Source organism: Podarcis filfolensis, assembly GCF_964270895.1.
Source record: "Podarcis filfolensis genome assembly, chromosome: 1".
NCBI classification, from domain to species: Eukaryota; Metazoa; Chordata; class Lepidosauria; order Squamata; family Lacertidae; genus Podarcis; species Podarcis filfolensis.
Window position 1 is genome coordinate 69838391 of NC_139604.1, and position 24181 is coordinate 69862571.

The 24181-nt window shown below is 42.6% G+C and overlaps 2 protein-coding genes across 8 annotated transcripts in view; both read left to right on the top strand.

Moving 5' to 3' along the window:
• Positions 1–17116, top strand: part of MICAL2 (microtubule associated monooxygenase, calponin and LIM domain containing 2) — a 141452-nt gene extending 124336 nt beyond the window's left edge. For all 7 annotated transcript variants that reach the window (XM_083595899.1, XM_083595907.1, XM_083595905.1 and 4 more), the window contains 6 exons: positions 2778–2872; positions 7444–7536; positions 8604–8697; positions 11189–11288; positions 13011–13080; positions 14807–17116. In XM_083595899.1, the coding sequence (XP_083452025.1) occupies positions 2778–2872; positions 7444–7536; positions 8604–8697; positions 11189–11288; positions 13011–13047 (419 nt within the window). In that variant the 3' untranslated portion in view covers positions 13048–13080; positions 14807–17116. The remainder of the gene's footprint in view (positions 1–2777; positions 2873–7443; positions 7537–8603; positions 8698–11188; positions 11289–13010; positions 13081–14806) is intronic.
• Positions 17117–20084: 2968 nt separating this feature from the next.
• Positions 20085–24181, top strand: part of PARVA (parvin alpha) — a 67111-nt gene continuing 63014 nt past the window's right edge. The window contains exon 1 of the mRNA XM_083599851.1: positions 20085–20464. Within this exon, the coding sequence (XP_083455977.1) occupies positions 20329–20464 (136 nt within the window). The 5' untranslated portion in view covers positions 20085–20328. The remainder of the gene's footprint in view (positions 20465–24181) is intronic.

Here is a 24181-nt window from a genome sequence, read left to right on the forward strand (position 1 = left end):
ATGCCCATGTAGGCCCATCAAATCCAGTGCTTTTCAGAGTAAAAGAAGCTGATAATTAAGCTGGGTAATGATACGTGAATGCAACCGTTTTTTATATAACACACACTCCGTTTGTCAAGCCTGTTTTGCTGCAGTTGTTAACAAGGGGATGCTCCCGTTAACAACATGTCTTTGCCCTCATTGTTCACTTGCTCATAATTCCAGTAGTGCAATGCTGGCTTAATAGAGCCAGCTGGCCTTCAAAGCCATCCAATGGGAATTGAGTCACCGCCTTCAGCTGCACACTTGGCTTTCCATCATCTGGTCTAGCTCCACCACCCTGGGGACACGGGGGATTTCTAGCCATCCTGGATCAGCAGAGCATCTTCAAGGGGTTGTTTCAGTTCGTTGTTTTCCCTTGATTCCAAAGATGGCAAAGGAATGGAATATCCTTGGATATTCAGCCCATAACTCAAATTCACTAGCACTATGAGTGCGTCTTGGCACACTTAACTTCACATGCCTAGCCAACCCAGAATGTAATCTAATAGGCTCACTGAGCTGGGAGTGTGCTGGGTTGCTTGAGCCCACATCTGTGAGGGAGGCGGAAAGAGGTTCCTCTGATCCTCAAGGTATAGTTGGAATACTGAAGGGATCCTGCCAATGTTACTTTTAGGATGTGGGTACCACTTCCGCACATAACAGTGCTGTGGCTATATCATGGACCCATGTTATGAAGAGTCCTGCAGAGGCTCCAACACCTTAAAGGTTACATCAGGTTTTATTGAGACACAATAAGACCCTTGGTGCCATTTTCCTTTTGCCCAACTGCCCACCATTTGCCTGAGACTGCTTATGGACAATGGTGGGCTTTGCACAAAGGTCAAAATCCCCCCCCCACCCCGGGCTGCCTTCCCAAAAATGGGTAAGGAGGTGTCTGGCTTTGGGAAGGAGGCACAAAGCTCTGGCAGGGTCCCAGAGCCCTCACATCTCCTTCCCAAGGCCCAGTGCCTTGCTTACTGGGCTTTGAGACAGTGCCCCCTCAGCTCAGTGCCCAGTGTGGGCATACCACTCACACAGCCCTAAATTTGCCCATCATGGACTGGGGGTTGCAGTGCATCATCCTTCCAAACAGGAGTGTTCCAGGTCCTTTAACAAAAGAGCCTTCCCCCTCTTTACATCTTTTCTGATCGGTGAGCAACATGGCTTCTCAGTTAATGTTTTCTTCCTGCAGCTCCTTGCCTACTCCAGCACTTAGTTTTTAAACTCCTTTTGGTGTAAAATGCAGCCAGGAAGGTGAAAAAGGCACATTGAGCCATGGGTATGTGCCCACTCTTGCAAAACACAAGTAACCTTGCAATCATCATCTAGTAAGTAACCTGTGTGTGTGTCAAAGGACACTTGAAAAGAAATGTTTCGGCCCTCGGGACAGCAGGGGATAAACTCTTATTTTAGTTCTAGTTATCCCCAAAATCCATAACCTTCTCTGCCAACCACATTGTCCTTCTTACTAGCAAATGTTGCATTCATGCAATGGATTATAGTAAATAGGAACATACATAGCCATATTGGGTCAGATCACTTGTCCATGTAACTCAGTATTCCCCACACTGACTGACAGTGGCTTTCTAGGGTTACAGGCAAGAGTCTCTCCCAGCCCTACCTGGAGATGCTAGGAATCGAACCCAAGACCTTCTGCATGCAATGCAGATGCTCTACCACTAAGCCTCACACTTCCTTAGTTACATCCGACAGTTATCCTGCTTGTGCCAAGAAGCCCTCAGTCATTTTAGGATGCATATGCTTGCCACTCACTGTCTGACCAGAGACTAATCCAGGTGTTAATCATTAATCCTGCAGCAAGTTAAGTGTATCACCAGATGTTCCCTGTGCCTTTTCTGTTTTCTTAGAGAGGAGGAAGAAATGAATTAGCCATTAAAAAAAATCATGTGGAAATTTACAGGCCTGTTAAAACACTATGCTGATGAAAAGAGAAAAAATATAATTTTGGGGTCCAAAATTGAAAGCAATTTGAATCTCTGAACACAGGTCTCAGCCTGAACTTTCAGTATGAGTGAAATCTGTGGAAGAATGCATCATTGTGGTGTGTGTGTTCATTATGTACAGCATTTACTGTTCCACACATAGTGTGATAATCTTGAGCGAGGGAGAGAAAATATATATGTGACATTTGTTTAGGCCTAATTAATGAAATATTTATGTTGCATGAGGCCGTGTGATAAAACCTCCTCCGTGAAGTCCATTTGCTTCTGATTATATTTGTGACTTTTTTTATATGACCAGACATTCTGACGCCAGCTCTTTTACACTGAGCAGATGTCACAGAGTAAAAATGGGTGCCAGATGCTACAAACCACATAAGGGTAATTTGTTTAAGAGCTGGCTCAGACTTGGTGCATTCAATTAGCCCGCATGGTGAGCCTTAGACAATCATTTAGATAACACGGCTAACTTCAGATATGCATTTTAATAACAGATCTGATTTTTTGAATGGAAGCCTGAGCCGTCGTACAATGGAAGTAGGAGTTAACTGATTCGTACATAAAACTTGATATGTTTGCAAGGGTAGCTGTGGCCAAGGACTTGCCAAGCAGTGAAGGCCTTGAACAGTTGCCAAAAGCTTAATTAATGTAATTAGCCAGTGTTCCAAATTGCTGCTAGGTATAGCCTTGCAAAGCTGCAGGCAGGTGCAGTCTCAGAAGCTATGGGGGGAAATCCACTTAAAGCCCAGGTTGAGAATACTGCCTGCGCCACTGAGCTTTCTGTTCCTCTTTCAGGTTCTGAACATTTACCTGCCAGAAAACAAGTTGTTGACTATTGCTCTTCATCCTCTGACAGCGAATTAGAAGGCAGGTCTTCATTGCCACGCAAGGTAACGTTTTCAAGGCTTCCCTCCCCATATTGGAAATAGTAAAGGTTCAGTATAAAATGAACTCTGTGATTTACTACGGAGTGTCAAGAACCAAAGCGCATTACAATAGTTCCTCTCATCCACAGAACTGGCACAAGAAGTCAGGTATTTGCCTGGAGCCCCACTTCAGACAATGGGGTCCCCAGGGAATAATCACAGCTAGCCAAAATGACAAAGGGAGGGAGAGAGAGTCTGGAAGGACAATGTAATAAATGAACAAGTGCTGGCAGCCACAGTGAAGAAATCACAGCAACAATTGTTGTTCTTATTATTTATTAATTTACAAACCACTTAATGCCAAAATAAGACTTCCAGCCTCCGCCAATGACACTGCTAGATTGCCAACTTCTTTGTGGTGTTGATTTTTTCAGATGTTTTTAGTGGTTTAGTGGTTCTGGTTCAGTAAGCTGCCTCATGTGCCATTAAGGGAAAAGGTTGGGCATAAATAAATATATTATTGCAAATATTAATACTGCAGAATTTGAAGCGACTGGATACATAAAAACTGACTCTTTTTGGAATGAAACATTGTCCAGACCCATTAGATATTATTCAAAACTTTACCTGCAGAACTTCTTCCAAAACAGAACAAAAACAGCAAAGATACATCCAAATAATTCTATATAAGATCTTGTGTTGTCCAGCTTAGGCTCAGTATCTTAAAAATAACTTTACCCAGGATTCCATTACAGCCTCCATTATAGCCTGAGGCCATGTGCTCCTGGAGAGCTTCATTTACACACCCCTACTTCCACAGCAGGTGGCACCGTGGTCTAAACCACTGAGCCTAGGGCTTGCCGATCGTAAGGTCAGTGGTTCAAATTCCCATGGCGGGGTGAGCTCCTGTTGCTTGGTCCCAGCTCCTGCCAACCTAGCAGTTCAAACGCACGTCAAAGTGCAAGCAGATAAATAGGTACTGCTCCAGCGGGAAGGTAAACAGCGTTTCTGTGCGCTGCTCTGGTTTCACCAGAAGCAGCTTAGTCATGCTGGCCACATGACCCGGAAAACTGTCTGCGGACAAACGTTGGCTCCCTCGGCCAGTAAAACGAGATGAGCACTGCAACCCCAGAGTTGTTCGTGACTGGACTTAACTGTCAGGGGTCCTTTACCTTTTTTACTTCCACAGTGCCTGGGAACACAGGCTAAAAGCAACTCCCTTTCAAGATGTGATTTGCAGTTCAGTACCTTAATCACCTGATCAGAGGTTAAACACTCACATTAGCTAGCAGAAGACAATAGTCAATTATCAACTCAGCTAAAGCTCAGCATTGCTTAGAATATTGCAGGGGGATTTCCCCAGAGTTAGCAATACACATTTAGGCATTTTCCATTTTTGTGCCAATTAAATAATTATATTTAACATATATAACAACAACAACAACAACAACAACAACACCACCATAAGAACATAATAAAAAGCACTTCTGGATCAGGCCAAAGGCCTATCTAGTCTAGATATGTGTTTCCCACAATGGCCAGCCGAATGCCTCTGAGCCCACAAGTGAAATATGAGAGCAGCAACGCTTTTCCCAATTCTGGTTCTCTGCAAACTGGTACTCAAAGGAATGCTGCCTCAATATGTGTGTGTGTGTGTGTGTGTGTGTGTGTGTGTGTTTTACATAACATAGTGTAAATAAATGTAAAATACTTACTTAAATATACAGATATAATCAGAAACCAATTATACACAGTGGGTGGATTTCACTGTTCCCCTCTTTCAGTGCTTTTGCCTGCACAAACATTTCAACTTGGCAGATGGAACAATTCCCCCCCTTCCCTTCTTGTGCTGTTCTGGGGGTTCTCCTGACCCCCCCACCCCCACCTGAGCCGATTTTAGGAGTGCACGGGGGAGGAGAGGAGAGAAACCCCCACTGTGCAAGTGGGAAGTCTTTGTGCAAGGCTTCTGCTGAAAGAGCTCTTTAGTTGAATCCCACCAAACCACATTGCTTGTCTGGGTAGGCTTGCCGAAATGAAGTAAGTTTTTAGTGGGCCTCTAAAACAGTGCAGTGAGGGTGCCTGTCTGGTGATAATATAGCCAGGAGTTCAGAGCATGGTTGCTGCCACACTACAAAACTAGTTTCTTATAAATGAGAAATGAACATTACGTGGCACTTGCAAACGCAAATATTTTGCAGATTGTCGTGATTGAGGAGGTACGTATGAGGCAAGGCAATCCTTCAAACAAACTGGTCCCAAGCTGTTACAAACTTAATAAACTAATAGTTTCAGTAATACGGCTTTAACGTGTATATTGGTCCATGTGGCAATGACATGTTTATTGGAGTAACAAGAAGAATAAAATTAACCAAACGTAGATTGGAAGAGTTAAAACCAGTTATCTTCCTTATTGCTGTAGGCTGGAAAATAATTAAGCCAGATAAAAATGCATGGTCCCCCAGCTGGAATTGAGGTTCTAATTAAGTCAAAAAGTAGTATAAATCAAGTGATGTAAAGAGGATTGCTTCTGTGTGATTTCGTAGATACTGTTGTATTTTCCTTTTTTTGGATATATTTTACTAGAAAATAAATGAAAATGACGCCAAAGTGATGAGTATGCTGCACTTACTGTAACTGATACTAGTGCAAGAGGTATAAGAGGATGCATTTCTGCCAAGATTCAAGATAGGCCCTGACGGCACAGTGTTTCAGCTGTGCCATTGGAGAACAGTGCCTTTGAGAACAAGTTATTTGCTGGTGATGCTAACTGGGCTGAGTTTGGAGCCAGGCGTGCACTTTTTGTTCTTGCTGATATTTGCAGTGGTGTTCTATCTACAGCAATCTTCTACCAGCTGGTTTGTCTCCCACCTTTTCCACTCCATTTCCAAGCATCTCCTACACAAATATGTGTATAACGGCTATGTTCTACCTCCACTGTCAGTGGCATATGCTGGGAGCTGCAGGTGGGCAGTGTGCACTCATGTCCAGCTTGCAGGCTTCCCACAGGCATCTGGTCGGTAACTGTGGGAACAGGATGCTGGACTGGATAGGCCATTGGCCTGATCCAGCAGGCTTGCCTTACATTTAACAAATGCCAAGAGACAATTTTGGAAACCTGAAGGGGAAAAGCAGCCAGGAGAGAGAACTTTGCTTTATATATTGTTATGGGCTTGTGGGAGGCCAGATTCCCCTAAATTCCTGAGGGCCAGATTCTCCCCATAATTCCTGGATTTAGTAAAAGTTAGAATTAATCAAGCATTGATTAAACATTGCCAAATTTAGATATGCTAATGAGCCACGCCAACTCACAGAGTTAGCTGGATAGGCTATTAGCCGGGGACAAAGGCAAGTCATGGCCTATCAAGGAAACCATCAGAGGGCAAGACTTCTTTGCTGGGTTCTAATGGGCAGATAAGGCTAGGTCAGACATAGGCAAACTCGGCCCTCCAGATGTTTTGGGACTACAGCTCCCATCATCCCTAGCTAACAGGACCAGTGGACAGGGATGATGGGACGCAGTCTCAAAAAGATCTGGAGGGCCGAGTTTGCCTATGCCTGGGCTAGGTTTATGGTTTCAGCTTTGAATGATGTAGGCTGGGGGGAGGTCCTTGGAGTCAATTAGCAGCAAGAAGGAGAAAGAGAGGCAGAACTCCATATGAGCTGAGGATAACGGGTTAGAACTAAGAGACACAGAAGATGGCTTATTGCTGTCCTTTGAATCCAATGCTATCCTTAAGGGGGAAGCCAGATGCTCACAGGATGTGAATGTTCTGCAATCCCTCCATCTAGATGCGGGTTGTATATAAAACCATATATCATAAAGACACCACAGTCTCTGCTGTGCCTAATTCTTGAAGGATACACAAACCCTGGGTAAGTGCCTGGACCCCTGGAATCTCACAACACTCAGATGTAGAGATAGTGTGCAACAATATGTAAAGGGATAGATACATGAAAAGAAACATGTTTGGCACAATCATGCCTCTGTGTGTTTTGGAAAACTCTATAAAGTTATAAGCAGCCTAGTTATTAAATTGCAAATAGTCTTTGACCTTCAGTTTGAAAGCTCTTCATGCTCTATCTACTGTTTCACATGGTTTTTTCCACAATTATCCTACTTCCAAAATAGGTATTGTTCTATCTACATCTCGTTCTTGGTGAGAGTCTCCATGCATGGCAAACTATCATCTCATAAACTTAGTAGGCCAAACTGTCATCTGAATCCTGACTGCTTTTCTCATCAAAATATATGCTCCTCTTCTTCCGCAATGGACTGAATTATTAGCATTTTGCAGATATAGCAAGTAGGTCAAGATTTGAGTGGCAACTTTGCACTCCCTAGAGTTACTTTTTAGTCACCAAGATAATTTGTCTTGGTCTTGGTCTGCAGTTTCATCTTCATTGATGGAACATTATTGACAGAAAATGCTAATGCCTAGCTAAGATTGCAGCAAGGTCCCTATTGATGAGGACAAATGGCTCAGAATGTGCCTGGCCAACACAGTCAAAAACTACTTAACATCCACATTAAAAGAAAAGTCTATGAAAAGCTGTGGCTAAGTACAAAGTATTGATTACTTCTCTCTTTTTTGTAGACCAAAAGAACTCTGAGAAGAAACAGAAAGTTGGAAAAGGAAACAAAGCAACTGGTTAAACAAGAGGAACTAAAGAGGCTCCATAAAGCACAGGTCATTAGGAGTTCTTTTCAATAGAACCATTTTTTGTCATGGTACTCATGGGTATAGTGTATTTACTGCGCATTGCACTCATTTTGTTTTGGCACCTGTGGCATTTGAATCAACATATGAGTACTGGCACCTCATTTTTATTTTACAAAAAAGAAGCACTGCATAAAACTGGCAGCCAAACCAAATGCATTTCGTGGTGGCTGGTTGGTAAATTTAAGACCTTGTGGGAGAAACCAAAATACCATTGCCTGAGGCGGATACACAGCCCACAGTCCTCTCTGACTCCCATTCCCCTTCGTGTGCCTCCATACAGTCATCTATGTTCCTTGTTTTCACCCGTATAACTCATGGTGGTTACAGCCACATATTCTTTAAACTACTGGAAACTGTGATTTTCTAATATGCAGCCCCTGTCTCTCTTGAGCTGGTGTGGTGGATGAGCATGTTGTATTTCCTAGACTGAGTAGAAGTTTACCAACTATCATAGCTGCATATATAGTGCCCCAAAAACACTTATGCAGGGTGGAATCTGGTAATGCTGCCAGTCTGGGACAATGCAGGTGAATTTATAAGATCCCAAAACCTTTCCTGCCATTCCATTTTCTCCCTGGCATCAGATATGCCAGAGCCATTCAGATAAATTCACTTGCCTGTATTTAAAAGGAATATTTGTTAGGTGATTAAGATGATATTGGGGAAATGGCAGTGATGCCTAGAGCTCAGTGACCAACATGTGTTGGATATTGTATGTTGTGAACTACCCTGTGATCACCAGATGGGCAGTATACAAATTTAATTAATATAATAATAATAATAATAATAATTAATAATAATAATAATAATAATAATAATAATAATAATAATAATGCTGAAGCTCCAAAGCAAAGCCCCCAATATTTCCAGTTTACCATTTATTGGATGGGACAGTCAGTTCCTGCCTGTGACTTTCATATGCCCAATCAGAGTAGAAAACACTGACTCAGACAGACCAATATGGTAGCTTCATATATTCCTAAGTACTCCTTTGGCAAATTTGTTGCTTGAAACATGTGTATGAATCTGTCCAGGCTATCCAGCGACAACTGGAAGAAGTGGAGGAGAAGCAGCGAGCTCTGGAGGTGTATGGTGTTCAGCTTGAGAGGGAACTACGAGGAGAATCAGGTAAACAGAGCAGGAAACCTGAGGATATCTGAAGAATATGCTAGCTTTCCTGGTGATTGTACATCTGGTTTTGAAAATTTCATGGAATGTAGCTTTCTGTTCAGTTTGCAACTTCCGGTATAGATCTGATGGGCAAAGTATGGAGCTGGGGTTGAGGAAACTATTGTTAAAACATTTCCCTGGAAGCTATAGTCTGATGCATGTGACTGCAAGCTGACCCTGATCACAGAGTTGAATTTTCAGCCTGCAGTGAGGTAAAATGTTTAACATTCAAGAGCAGCCTGGCCACAAGAGGGAGATCCTCAGACAATTTCTTTGATTTCAGTTTGCTCAGCTCATATTTTCTTTTGTGAGTTAGTATAAAACTCATACATTATCTATGATAACAAATGTGTAAGAGCACAGATTTTGGTTACAGTGTTTTATTTAATCCTGGAAACAGAATCTTCATTTTTTCCCCTTCTTTTTCTACTGCTTCTGCTTGCTTGTTGTCTTGTTATTGTTCAGGCAGACCCTCATTGTTCCATTGTTAACGTTTGTGTTGTGCTGGTCGTCAAAATAACACTTAAGGGAGCAATTCCCCCCCCCCCATTCCCTACCACCACGCTTTTTCTGTATTTGCCTGAGAACCAATGGCAACAAGTACTCCTTGAACACAATGACAACAGAAAAACAGAGCACTGGTCTATTGGCACCTGACACAGGAGCCAACTTCTAGAGGCTGATGTCCCTTTGGAAACTCCCCAATAAAATGTTTGACAGGGTATTGCCATTCAAATGCTGTGCGTGCACCACATCATGTGATCGATTATGCACGGTGGGACGTACCTGCCCCCTCCCCAATATTTTAATCAAGATGGCTCCCCTGGCACCTGAAGACTCCTGGTCCACCAAATGTCATTGCCATGCGCTTTGTGTGTGTGTTCACTAGGGCAAATGGGCCACTACCCCACTAACCTCAGCCTGGATCCACTTGCCTGGATTTTATAGCCAGTTGAGTCACACTGGCTGTCATCCTCGTCCTCCTGTATTTCAGTATTGCCCTTGTAGTACTCAGCAGGGAAGAGGATGAACTCTGCCCTTCACTGGGTCTTGCTCCCCTACTGCTGAGCTTCCTGCCTTCTGCCCTACCAGCCCCAATGGACACCAGCCATGACCGGTGTGTGTGGACAGGGGAAAAAAGAAACTGCTTGCCACACAGAGGGGCCACATGGCAAGGGATGGAGTAACTGCATGCGGATAGCATCACATTCAAATCAGCATTAAATATCTCAATGTCCACTGGGGCTCAATAGTAGACAATCAATTACTTTGCTTCAGAAATGTCATGCTCTCACCTACTTGGTGTGTCTGGAGAAACTGAAGCTCCCGTTTCCCTTCCCGATCCGTGGTAATTTAATTCCTTTTATTAAGGTTGGGCCCCCTCCTATTTATATTGATTGGTAGACAACTACAGAGGGAGCTGTTTTTGGCCAGAGTTTGTGATTATTCCTCATCTGTAAGTCTCCCGTGCACAATCTTTTCATAGGTTCTGCAAACCACTCAGGAACCCTATTAATTTTGTGGGGTTGCTTATTTATATTTATGTTGTCAAATGGGCAGTTCCAGCTGTTACATTGCCATTCACTCACTCTTTTAAAAATAATGTGCATTATTGCTTAATGAATGACCAGCCCTTATTAGGTTAAGCTGTATTTAAGCAGGGCTGTGCTTATGGAGTTCAGGCGATTTAATAGGCATTATTACGGTAATTAGAAAATCATCACAGTTAAGCAATACTATCGAGCTGCAAAAGGTTCTGAATAACTGAATTTAGAGACAGGCCTGCAAACACTAGTCTTCCGTGACATTAATGCATCTCCCCTCTAATAATTGCGAGAGTGTGGAATGAAAGGCTCTTTTGTTGGTGGGAGTTTATTCATTAGCTACTGGACTGAATAAGGAGAGAACATGTGTCGGGGCGAAACAAAGTGCTCCAAAGGCTGATGAGCAAAATGAAGCTTTGAGGATCACACAATTAGGGCAGCAACAATTCATGCATTAGAAGAATCAGAAATAATCTCAGTCCTATGACTAATGGGGACTCTTACTGGAAAACAGACCAGGTTGAGGGTGATCTGTACCTAAGCTTGTTTCATTTTTATTTATTTATCATTATTCTGTTTGCTTTCCAAACATCTGGGCAGTGGTTTAGGTCCATGCCCACTGAGCTTCAGAAGTGCTATTGTACCAACTGCTCCAAGACTGCTCCTGACCCTTTGTGGGATTTCCCAATCTGTGGGTCTACTCACTACTGCTTTAACCATTTTTTGGTTACATATTTTAGCTGACAGTTTAGCAATTTTTCATTAAAGTGTTTGGTGTTTGTGTAATCCATTTGATTAAAAAAAAATCGGTCTCTGCAGAATATGTTTTTTGGGGGGACATGGCAGTGTTATCACGGGGAGGAAAACCAGATATTGCAAATTTATTTTTTTAATATCTTAAACAGATTCAAGCACACAAGATGAAACTCAACTGTTACATGAATGGTTTGAGCTGGTATTGGAGAAGAATAAATTAATGCGCTATGAATCTGAACTGCTGATCATGTAAGTAAGAACTCACTGTTTGCCATTAGTGGCGAAAATATCAGAGATGGGGAGAATATTCGCTTGTTCGAGGCAGAGGATATTCTTCCTGATGCATGCAGATGCCCATTATTGAACTAAATTGCTGCATTACGCCTTGCATAGCATATCGCCATTAAAGTACAGAGATAGAGTACTGCTCCTTCTTACATTATTGGCATTTGCAGGTGGAAGTGGTTTACAATAAATGAGCGCAAAAGCTACCATTGGTTTTAAACATATATTTACTGTTGAGCTAAAGTACTGTTAGCAATGGAGAATATGTTTTCCTGTGATGAATCCTTATGGGCCTTTAGGCACTTCATCCTCTGGAAATTGGTAAAAGTGCCAGATTACCACCATGGAGGAAAAAGACTCCCACTTGCGCACAGTTTGTCACAACTTGAGGATGTGCAGATGTATCATTTTGAGCATGGGGGAAACAGTTTCACTGCTCAGTAACCATTTCTTTATATCCCACGCTTCATAGGATACTCAGGGCGGGTAACAACGATATTAAAACAACCCAAAATAAAATATAGTAAAAGAAATACGCATCTAATAAAACAGCCAACAGCAACAACAGATAATCAGCAGTAAATTCAATTATAACCATTAAATATTAACTATATTTAACCTAGCTAGGATTTAAGTTGGGGGGGGCAGGAAACTCACCTGTCATTATCCTCTGTCTGGCTCTGTCTAGCAGATTTGGAATGAAATGTTTCAACAACCGTTGTTTTAAATTACCTTCTTTTGACCCCACGTGCTCAGAAACACCTGTCAAAAGTCTTTCTACAATTTTTACTTTTTGTTAAGATTTTTTATTTATTTACTTGATTTAGGAGGGGGCAGATGACCCCCTGACTATGGCCATGCATACATGCCTGATCAAAATAGGTCGCTCCTGTACTGGAGCTGCAAGTTTTGGTGCCATGCACACCTCTTGGAAAAAGGCATTTGAATTCCGGATGCCACCACAGGGAAGGCCCTAGCTTGCGTCAGCACCCAATGTGGTGGGACAATGACACAAACCTCTCCCTAGAACAGTGGACAATACATTTGTACATATTTATTTTACATTTTCATCCCACCCTTCTTTCAGGATATATAGGACCATCTCATTTCCTCTTCACAACAATCCCACAATTAGGCTGAGAGGTGGATACTGGCCCAAAGTTAATCAGTAAGCTTCTGGGCCGATTAAGTACTTCAAACACTGCATTGCACTGACCCTAGGGAAGGGCCTTAGCTCAGCTGCTTTGCATGTGAATGGTCACTGATTCAATCTTTGACATTTCCAGGTAGAGCTGGGAATGTCTCCTGCCTAAAACCCTGGAAAGCCACTGCTGGTCAGTTCAGACAATTCTGAGCTGGATATTTGCTGAGCTGGATATTTGCTGAGCTGGATAATTGGCCTGACTCAGAGTAGGGTGATTTCCTGTGCTCCCCTACATAATGCATGGAGCAGCCTTTTACTTTCAGTCATAGATTGTTACCTTTCCTGCCATTGATCAGATATTTATATTTCGGTGGTGGTAGTGATTCAGAAGAGAATGGAAGGCACTTGACCACATGGACCTAGTTTGCCCAGCTCTTAATCTTGCTGAAAAGGGCAAATGCTTTGGTGCCACCTGTTCGATAATATTAATGTTAAAAACTGATTGGTTGTCATAGCTGAGCCTCTGTTATTCTCGTGCCCAGAGCCAAAGAGCTGGAATTCAAGGATCATCAGAACTAACTGGAGAAGAGAGAGGGAGAAATGACCTCGATGGTAAGCAAAGTACTGAAGCAAGAGAAAGTTGCAAGATATTTTTGCCTACTGAGTCAATTGATTTTTAGATGCACATGTCCCATAAGAATGTTTGGGCATGTTAGAGAGACAAGCCATGTACAATCCCTATGATAGCCAGAGTTATTTTATTTATTTCCCACTATTGAAGCCCAGGAAGGGAATTTCTTTTTCTAAATTCCCCTAAATTTAGAAAGCAGTTTGAAAGTTGTATTTGGGTCCTGCTGAAAAATAAACAAACCACAAGAGTGCAACTATTGAACTATGATTTAAAAAAATAAAAAATAAGCGGATGGATTAAAGAGTATCTGATGGAGCAGAGAAGGGCAAGGGACCAGCAGAAAGGTCTCTTCTGCCACCAAATAATACCAATAGAGGTTTGGAGGATACAGTCACCTCTGGTTTACAGGCACAATCTTAAATGAATGCTGCAGAGCCAAACTCTGCGCACACCCCATACATTTAAAACACATCCGCACACACCTAAGAACTCTCACAGAGGAGATGATGATGATGAATTTTATTACAGTGGTACCTCAGGTTACAAACACGTTGGGTTACAAACATGTTGGGTTACAGACTCAGCTAACCCGGAAGTACCTCAGGTTAAGAACTTTACCTCAGGATGAGAACAGAAATTGCACAGCAGCGGCAGCAGGAGACCCCATTAGCTAAAGTGGTACCTCAGGTTAAGAACGGTTTCAGGTTAAGAACGGACCTCTGGAACGAATTAAGTTCGTAACCAGAGGTACCACTGTATTTGGATCCTGCCCATCTGACTAGGTTGCCTCAGCCACTGAGCAGTTTCCAACAGATATGACAACATAAGCAAACATTAAACATTTAAAACTTCCCTATACAGGGCTGCCTTCAAATGTCTTCTAAAAGTTGTATAGTTGTTCATCTCTTTGACAACTGATGGGAGCACAGGGCCTCTGCCTGGTTCCCTCTAACTCCATTTCTCACAGTGAAGAAACCGCCAGCACTCTTAACAAACTATAGCTCCCAAGAATCTGGGAGGGAGGGCTTTAAAATGTATGTTGTGTACACAGCCATAATTCAAGGTTTCTGTGTCAATTATGATTTTTTCTGAATAACCAAAAGATGAAGCTTTCGATACTTAAGTTGTTTTGTTTACTAAAAAGGGGATGGACTACCAAAGGCTGAATATATCTGAAATTTCTACTTAGAAGAACTGAATTTCAGATACCCAGTGATCTGTGCACTGGAGGAAAGGGAATTATAAAAAGGCCCCATTTGGTCATTCTCACATTACATTATGTGCAAGGTTTTGGGGATTTGAATGCTAATTTGCATATACAATATGAAGCTGGAGTTATAAATGAATATAAGATTCATTCCCTGTAGTTAAAATTTTATTTATTCTTAACAGACATATGTTCTTGCCAGCTTCAAAGAACTGTAAAATTAGCTGAACACATTCCACCACCCCATACATAGAAAATGTCTTTTGAGTCCAAAGCAACTCCCTAAAGCAGTTTGTGATATATCTTTGGAGACTCTGAATAGAAAAGATTAGCATAAAATAAAATAAAAAATGCATCTCCTGACCAAGGCCTTGAGTATGTTGAATGCTGCTATTTGAATCCCAGCAGGGACACCTCTATCCTTTAGCAAAATGAAGCAATTGCCTCAGGTGATTTTTCTTTATTTACCTACTGATTTATTACATATTCTTCACCATAAGGTTCCAGGACAGAATGCTGGGAGTGGCCAAATTCATCGCCCACCTTGCCAGCCCATGCAACCATCCAGCTGCAGCCACACCCCACCTGACAGAGATGGATTTAGCAGCTGTGACCAGTGGAAGAAAAAGGTGAAAAGCAGCACTTGGGGAGTTTGAGAAAGGGAATACAAATTCTCAATGTTGTACACACTGGCACCAGGCAAATATTTTCCTTTCCAGCATAGTGACCACCAGCACTGCAAGATCATGTTTAAAATGTTGTTGGAGAGGAAAGTCCTGCATGTTATGACCGCCATGAGAAGAATGGTGTTCTCCTTACAAGTTCTAAAAATAGCTCTTCATTCACATCAACATATGCAAAATGAATAAATGAGTTCTATGCCTGTCTTGTCTGATATGCATCCATTGCAGAAATTGATGCTCAAAGGGTTTGTTTTTCACTTCCTGGAATTTAAATTCCGAGTGCTCTTGAAAGTCACGGAACTATAGTATTGATTTAGTTGAAAGCAAAACCAAGATTGTATCATTTTTCATTCACCTGTCCGTATTTGTGATTGTTCCTTCTGCATGTTTTACTTCATGAATATGTCACAAAGCAAAGTGTTACAATTTTTAAAACAAGCATCACCCGTATAGCAACACATTAACCTTAAGCAGCATTTCTTGTAGTGGAAGAAGATATTCTTTAAATTACAGATTATATGTGTACATTGTAAGCAGCAGAAAAAGTGTTATTGTGAATTGTATTGCTTAAAAAATGCACTATGTGTGTACAGAATAGAAGGGACTTTGTCTACTAAATAAGATTTAATACTGCACAGTGGCAAATATTTGCAATTTGTGCTGCTGAGTTATCAAAGGGATCATCCTAAACAAAATGTAGAGGGATCAAGTGAAACTTCTACAGCTTCTAACCAAAGATGGTGATGGAATACATTGGCAGAAATATACAGTATTGCAGTGGATTTTACATGGTGCTTTCACACCATGAATTGTACCACTTTGTGATCTTTAGTTTTGTGTAAAAGTCAAATACGCAGCACACAATCTCAACACAAAGATGGGTCACCTTCTTGTAATGACTGTATTCACTAGAAAATGGGGGGGGGATGTTTTTGTTGCCGCTCAAGATAAATGTACAGATGATATATTCCAAATGAATGCTTTGACAAATCCCCAGTAAAATCAGTGGAAGAGTCTGCACACTGAACTGTTCAGAGGATTGCAGCCCAGCTAGAAAAAAACAATGCCTCGCATTACGTTTAGCGCTTTATTTGAATACTGTTTGTCATACCTGATTTTTAAAACTTGTAGGAAAATTCAGTATGGGCCTTAACACAAAGATGTGTCCAAAACTCAGGGATTATTTCTGAATTATTTTTTTAATTCTAACTGGAAAGACTAAACTATGACTTAGCTATGTAAGAGGTGCTTAAATGCTACTGCTGCATTTGGCTGGACAATAAATAGTTTACACACATAAAAGTGTGAAGTGAGTGAAACTCCAGAACCTGGTTGAAAGAGTAAAGAATAAAATGGATTCTGTTACAATGCATAACTTAATTTTATAAAATATAGCTTATTTAAGGCCCATGGTGTGAGCCCTGCCATAAGCACTCTCCCTTCAGCGCAAAAGGGCAAGAATTAACATTTATTTTACTTTAGAACAAACTGTGGTTTCCCATTACATATGAACTCGGGGAACTGTGATTTGTCATAACCAAATATAGTTAACAAACCAGAGTATCAAACCATGTTTTGATCCAGATTTATTTTTCACTAGAACCAAAGACAGTCTTCTGAGTTCACATGCAATGTTAGAACTGCCTTTTCTTCTAAAGTGAAAGCTTTTATTATTCTCACAGCTGCAAGAGGAGATGATAGAAAGAGGAGAACTATTCGAAAAATACAGAATATAGAAATGTCTTGGAAGGTGGTAGGAAAAAAGGATGGGGTCTCTTCAGTATTTATGTATTTATTGCATCGTGTGGTGTTTACATAAAATTGTAACTTGCAAACATATTATCATTTGGGGTTTACTCTTCTGCTTTGGTCAGTAACTGAAATTCAAATCATGAATAATGTTTTGTCAAAGCCGCTTTTACTGTATAAGGCGGAACGATACTAGTTCCTTTTTTTTTAAAGAGATGTACAGTATCTGAATTTCTCATTTGCACTTGATAGATAATGTATGTGTACTGTGAGTTGCACATCATCATTGTAATATAAGCTACTCTCTGTTTAGTGTACAAATGTACTTAAATGTCTTACTTGGATTATTAAAAAACTTACTGGTGACATGGCACAATGCTATAAGTACAACCCAGATTCATTTTTAACCAAAGCTGCTTAAAGCTTCTGAACCATAAACTTTTCTGTCACAGAATGTTGAATTATTGGAAATATTTAATGGAATTACCTGTGACAAAAACAGAGCCCTGCACATGAACACCAGAATTACTGAGTAGTTTCACACAACTGGTTTGTTTGCTCAAAACCCTTTTTTACTGGAGGAGGCAAACCTGAAACAGAGCCCTAAATATGGGGTGGGAGAATTGGAGCAGGTTCAGTGACACAGTCATCATTTCCCTGCCTACTGCTTCTCAAATTCAATTTCCAAATCTCACTCCACTTTTGCCCCTAAAAGAGCAAACATTGGGAACCAACCCTGAGGAAAATTGACATTAGAAAGTAATTTAGAGAGAAGCAGTGTGAAACTTCTCTACTCCATATAGTTTTTCCAACAGTTTTTCTTTTAAATGTCAGGGCCCACAAACATTTCTATTATTTAGTTAGTCCCAGAGTTAACAAATTCAGAATATTTTGCAATGCAGCTCCCAAATGAAAATACTCTCCTCAGCCTGGAATTTGGGTTTATTATACCTGTGCAAAAAGTACAAAGCCCTCCAATTAGCAAGATTTGTATGTTCAACCTGTGTAGATGCTGTTTGTCTAATAGTGACATCCAGACCAATCACTGTGCTCAAAGTTTTCAGGACTCATCATAGAAAGAAAGCAATTTGAGTAATTATCTGGTGAACATTTTAATGAGAACCATGAGGTTGGAAGTAAAAGGAATTTTGTCTCCCCCAGTGTGCCTATTTAGCCATTCTGATGTTCAGATATGATGAATAATTATGTTTTAAACACACTGTCCATGTCCCAGTCCTTTAAATGGACTTTCTATATCCATCAGGGATCTGTTGTTCTACTTTGTACTATTATTGAGGCATGAAGCACTACAATCTGAAATGTAATTTTTGTTTACTGTATACTAGCCCATACTTTGTTTGCATTTAATCTAAATTAATCTGCTATACGTCTACAATCACTCCTGGTGAAGTTCATTAGGGCATATATTATTATTTTTATTTCTGGTGGGTGGCCTTTAATGTCCCATACTTCCACATCTGAGTACATGTTGTTTCTAGTAGAGAAAACCATGTGAACATGCCTATTTCCACCAATTGCTGCACATTTGAAATTCAACAACCCCGGAGGAGCTCTTCTTTCACTCTCTCCACACGGTACATGTAGGCCGGGGATTAACTTGGAGTACATAGATTGAGAGGGTTTTGTAATATAATTTTTTAATGTAGAGGTCTTGTGCAAGAACTCTTTATCACTTGTGAAAGCTTCCCTGTTTAGGGTAGTTCTTAATGTCTGAAGTCTTATTGTATTTTTAGTGTTATGTTGGGAGCCACCCAGAGTGGCTGGGGAAACCCAGCCAGATGGGCGAGGTATAAATAATAAAATTATTATTATTATTACTTCAGTCAGGTAAATATTACTCTAATAATAAAAATAAATAAATAAATATATTTTATTATTTATACCCCCTATTTGGGCCTCCCCAGCCACCCTGGGCGGCTCGCAACAGAATTAAAAGCACAGTAAAACATTAAACATTAAAAACTTCCCTAAACAGGGCTGCCTTCAGATGTCTTCTAAAAGTCAGATACTGTGGTTGTTTATTTCCTTGACATCTGATGGGAGGGTGTTCCACAGGGTGGGTGCCAATACCAAGAAGGCCCTCCGCCTGGTTCCCTTCTGCAAGATGTCATATCAAAAAACAACAACAAACTGAAATGGATTTGCCCTGCACCAGTACATAAGCCTCCATTATGCCCACTGTGAAGAATGAGCACTAAGGCTAGTAACATTTGCTATTGAACACTTTCTGGGATTTTTTAAAGAGAGCACACACAGGTACAGAAATACCTGTACCTGTGCCCAAAACATAGACAGTGGAGGACAGGGAATACAATTTACAGATACATTCCATCAACTTCTGCCCATTGGTGTGGACACCAGTGGAATAGCAATGATTAGCCATTGGGGCGGGAGGAATGGGTATGTCAAATGCACACACAGAAAATGTGATCTGTTTGACTTTTAGGCGATATAAGGCCCAGTCTGGAAGCACCCATCTGCAGGGACAACTGCAGAAAAGCAGCTCAAGCAGAGGAAAGGAAAACAAGGATTTTGCTATGCACATTAAAATCACATAAATATCGTGACTGAAAGCTGAGGAAATACTGTGGTAGAAGGGATCCTGGCTCTGATGAGGTTGAAGGACTTCTGCATCAGAATTCCTTTAATTCTGTGTATTTACACTACAAGCCTCTCTTCCTATGCCTGTTTACTTGAAGGTCCAGGCCAAAACCATCCCTTTCATACCCTCCAACATTTATCCAATGAAAATAGGGACGTCTCATTCCATAATGATATTACTATTTAGACCCCACACGTCTTATTAGGTTACCCCAGCATTCTGGGCATATATAAAAACATAATAAAACATTTCAAAAAACATTCCCTATACAGGATTTCCTTCAGATGTCGGATAACTCCATACCCTCCAACATTTCTCCAATGAAAATAGGGACATCCTAAGGAAAAGTGGAACATTCCGGGATCAAATCAGAAACCAAGAGGGCGTCTCTAAATCAGGGACGTCCCTGGAATACAGGGACACTTGGAGGGTCTGCCCTTTACACCCTAGGAAATACTGGGGCTGCAATCCTGGAATGCAAGACCCTTCCATTAATCGAGAAGCCCTATTATAAGAACGCGAGAGGAGGCGGGGGGGGGCTATTTCGCAGTGTAAACCTGCTTAGGATGCCAAAGGCGCACGGCTCCTATTTCCACGTTTTGCGTGCGAGACTAATGGAAGGAGCAACTTGTGTCCCAGAGAGCTTATTAATGTAGGGCCTGAGGTGGGGCGGCGTTGGCCTGGTGAGTCCTAGCTGCCGAGTCGCTGCTCTGAGCCCATGTGGGTAGGAGCGAGCGAGGCAGAGAAAACCCTTCTCTGGGTGCGCGCGGGAGGGAGAGAGGGAGGGAAGAAGGAAGGAAGGAGGGAGGGAGAAAGAGAGAGCAAGAACAGCCTCAAATGTTTGGAATAATTCCGCTTCCGTTGGGAATAGGGACCAGCCGCTTGTGAGCGGCTCCAGCGGGGACTCTCCTCCTCCTCGGCGAGGCTCCGGCGCGCTTTCCCTGGGACCCCCAGCAGCACCTCCGCCATGGCCACCTCCCCTCAGAAGTCGCCCTCGTCCCCCAAGTCGCCCACTCCCAAGTCGCCCCCATCCCGGAAGAAAGACGACTCCTTTTTGGGCAAGCTCGGAGGCACTTTGGCCAGGAGGAAAAAAGCGAAAGAAGGTAAAGGGGGGGGGGGGCAGAGAGAGAAGTGTGTGCGCTGGTGTGCCAAAGGTTTCCCACTTTTTTTCTGCGCGGCGCCTTTAATGAGGCAGAGGGAGGGGCATGGAGGAGAGAGGCAGGCGAGAAGCGGGGGGGGGGGGGGAGAGGAAAAAGTCAAAGGCTCCCCGCGCTTGCCCTCAGCCAGAAGCGCCCGAGCCGGGTTAAGGAGGGACGGGGGTGGCCGGGCTGGGTGTGCCGCCTCGGGGAAAGCGTCATGCTTGAAAAATGTAGCCTGGAGCAGCCGCGGCCGGGCTGGGCTCCTTCAGCTGTTTATCTAGCCTTGTTTCTGTCAGGAAGTTGTCCTCCCACAGTTGAGAAATCGCCCCCCGCCCTCCCCAGCCAGTTTTCGGCCTCTCCGCCTCCTTCGACGGGCTCCTAGCTGGGGCTTCGCAGACCCCGCAGGGTCAGCAGCGCGGGCTGGCGAGGTTCCCAGTCAGAGCCTTGTTTTCGCACGCCTTGGAGCTCTGAGGCCTTATTGTAAGCGCTCTGTGCGCTGCGCTGCCTGCTGGGAAGGAGTTTCTTCCCAGAGTGGGAATTCGAGGCTCTAAGTGTCTTTTACAAGTTGCCTAAAGTGAAGAGGGGAGGGAGGCGCTTCTGGCAACAGCGGGGCACACACCGCTCTCGCTGGGAGCGCAGGGAGGCTGCTAGAGCTGGAGGAAGTGTAGTATGAATTAGGCATACTTTCTGGTACACACATGCAGTGCTTTGTTGTCAAGCTCTGAGATACAAGTAGTTCTCTGGACAGGTGCTCACACCTGAAGGAGGCACATCTTAAGCTTGTTCATTTATTTATAGGCAAGGTTCACCTAAGAGGAGCTGTAAGCCCTCTTAATACCCCCCCCAAAAAAACTACACACAGGCTGCACACAACTCCATACAGTATGCAGGGCATGCTTCAATTTCAAGACCCACTGCCTTGGCTTCTACCTTGGGACTGGAGGCACAGGGTCCCTCCTGGTTCAGTTTCTGATCTCCTATGGCTGTGGGATGCTATATTTTTGGTGCCTCCATCTACCCCTGCACCACTTCCTGCTGCACAAGTTCCCTGTGTAAGCTCTGCAGTAGTGTTAATTGAATGCTGTCACATGGAAACCTGACCTGTGCATAATTAGGCACACCTGAGTCCCTTGAACTCAATGAAATGGGCAGGAGAACATTTCCACCAGGAACACAATTTTTTTTTTGGGGGGGGGGTCCTTCTTGTTGTTGCTCCTATTATTTATTACATTTGTACACCAGCCTTCACCCATAGATCTCAGGACACTTCACAGCATAAAAATACAAGATAAAACACAAAATACATAACAAAAACAAGAAAAGAAAGAAAAAACCCCAAACACATTTAAAAGGATATAGGATGTTAGTCAGCTAAAACCCAGGTTGAAGAGAAACATTTCTGCCTGGTGCCTAAAGGTGCATAATGAAGAAGCCAGCAGAATCTTGCTGGGGAGAGCATTCCACAAAAGGAGAGCCACCACAGAAAAGACTTGTTCTTGTGTTGCCACCCGCCCCCCCCCCCGGAACTCTTGTGGAGGAGGCACACGAAGAAGGGCCTCAGGTGATGAACTCAGCTTCCAGGTAGGTTCATATGGAGAGAGGTGGACCTTTAGGTATTGTGGTCCTGAGCTGCTTAAAGTTTTATAAGTCAAAACCAGCACTTTGAATTTGGCCCAGAAACTAATTGGCAAGCAGTGCAAGTTGGGCCAGGATTGGTGTAATATGCTTAAACCATCTTGCCTCGGTGAGCAACTGCCCACCAAATTGTTTACCATCTGATGTTTCCAAACAGTCTTCAGAGGAAGCCCTACATATAACATGTTGCAGACATCTAACCCAGAAATTACCAGACCATAGAAAACAGTAGTTAGACTATCCCTGTCCAGAGAGGTGTACAGCTGGGCCAGCAGGTGAAGCTGATGGAAGGCACCACTGAGGCCACCTGAGCCTCAAGCGACAGCAAAGGAGTGCCCCCAAGCTACATACCTGCTCCTTCAGAGAGAGTGTAACCCCATCAAAAGCAGGCAACCTCCTATCCACTCAGTTTAGAATTCAGTCATCAAATTCTCTGGTTTGAGAAAAATACAAAACTGGATTGTAACATACTTTGTTTGACTTAAATCAGTTGTGATTTAATTATAGGAGGCATCATCAAGTTTGTATGCCACTTTTTCCAAATTATTGTAAAGACGTCTCAAAAGAATAGTAATCTACGAGCAAATGCACTTCTTAACAGGTTTGATATTTAGATGCTTTTTAGATAGCGTTTATACTTCGTAAATACTTGAATGTGTATAATTGAATTGTGGTTGCTATTTGTTTCTTTTATTTCAAACTGCTTTAAGAAAGCTATGGGTGCCTTAGAAACTTTTCAAAAACCCGTTAATGGGAAGATTAGTATTAGCACAAGGTTCCCTGAAAAATAGGTTGCTCACCGCAAGCAATCTCCCTCTACAATATGCAGCTGCAGGGGAGTGTTTTGCATGTACTAGGGTGCAGCATTGGTTCATATGTGGCAAAATGAACTGATTGTATTTTAAACGTGTATTTTGGAGTGAGTATTGTTAAATAGTTGATACAGATGAACTGCGTGGGGTTTTATAATTGTTGCATGATTTATTGTAAACTGTTGTAATGTTGCTAGGGGTAACTAACTGGGGGTTGGCCCTACCCTAAGCAAGTGAAGTAACCCATTTTGGAATATTTAGGGGAAATGAGGAGTTAAGAGCCAGACTGAACAATCGGAGTTAAACAATTAAAGAGGGTTATGAAGAAAAGCAAGGGACGCGGGTGGCGCTGTGGGTTAAACCACAGAGCCTAGGACTTGCCGATCAGAAGGTCGGCAGTTCGAATCCCTGCGATTGGGTGAGCTCCCGTTGCTCGGTCCCTGCTCCTGCCAAGCTAGCAGTTTGAAAGCACGTCAAAGTGCAAGTAGATAAATAGGTATCGCTCCGGTGGGATGGTAAACAGCGTTTCCATGTGCTGCTCTGGTTCGCCAGAAGCTGCTTAGTCATGCTGGCCAATAAAGCGAGATGAGTGCCGCAACCCCAGAGTTGGTCACGACTGGACCAAATGGCCAGGGGTCCCTTTACCTTTATGAAGAAAAGCAAGGAAAAGAGATATTGGTGACAAGAGGTTTAGAAGGGAGTACTGAAGTTTTAAGGAAATGTCCTAGCTAAAACAGGTAACTGTGGCTTAACACACCAGGCTAGTGCTCTGAATAAACTTGTGTACACACCCTAGAACATGCCCCAGAACTTGTGCAATTGAATTGAATTACTTAAAAATGGCAGTTAGATCACATGCATCACATCAATCAATACAGATCTTACATATACGTTTCCAAGCACAATTCAAAGTGTTGGTGCTGACCCTTAAAGCCCTAAACGGCCTCGGTCCTGTATACCTGAAGGAGCGTCTCCATCCCCATTGTTCAGCCCGGACACTGAGATCCAGCGCCGAGGGCCTTCTGGCGGTTCCCTCATTGCGAGAAGTAAGGTTACAGGGAACCAGGCAGAGGGCCTTCTCGGTAGTGGCACCTGCCCTGTGGAACGCCCTCCCAGCAGATGTCAAAGCAATAAACAACTATTTTACTTTTAAAAGACAACTGAAGGCAGCCCTGTTTAGGGAAGTTTTTAATGTCTGATGCTGTACTGTTTTAATATTCAGTTGGAAGCCGCC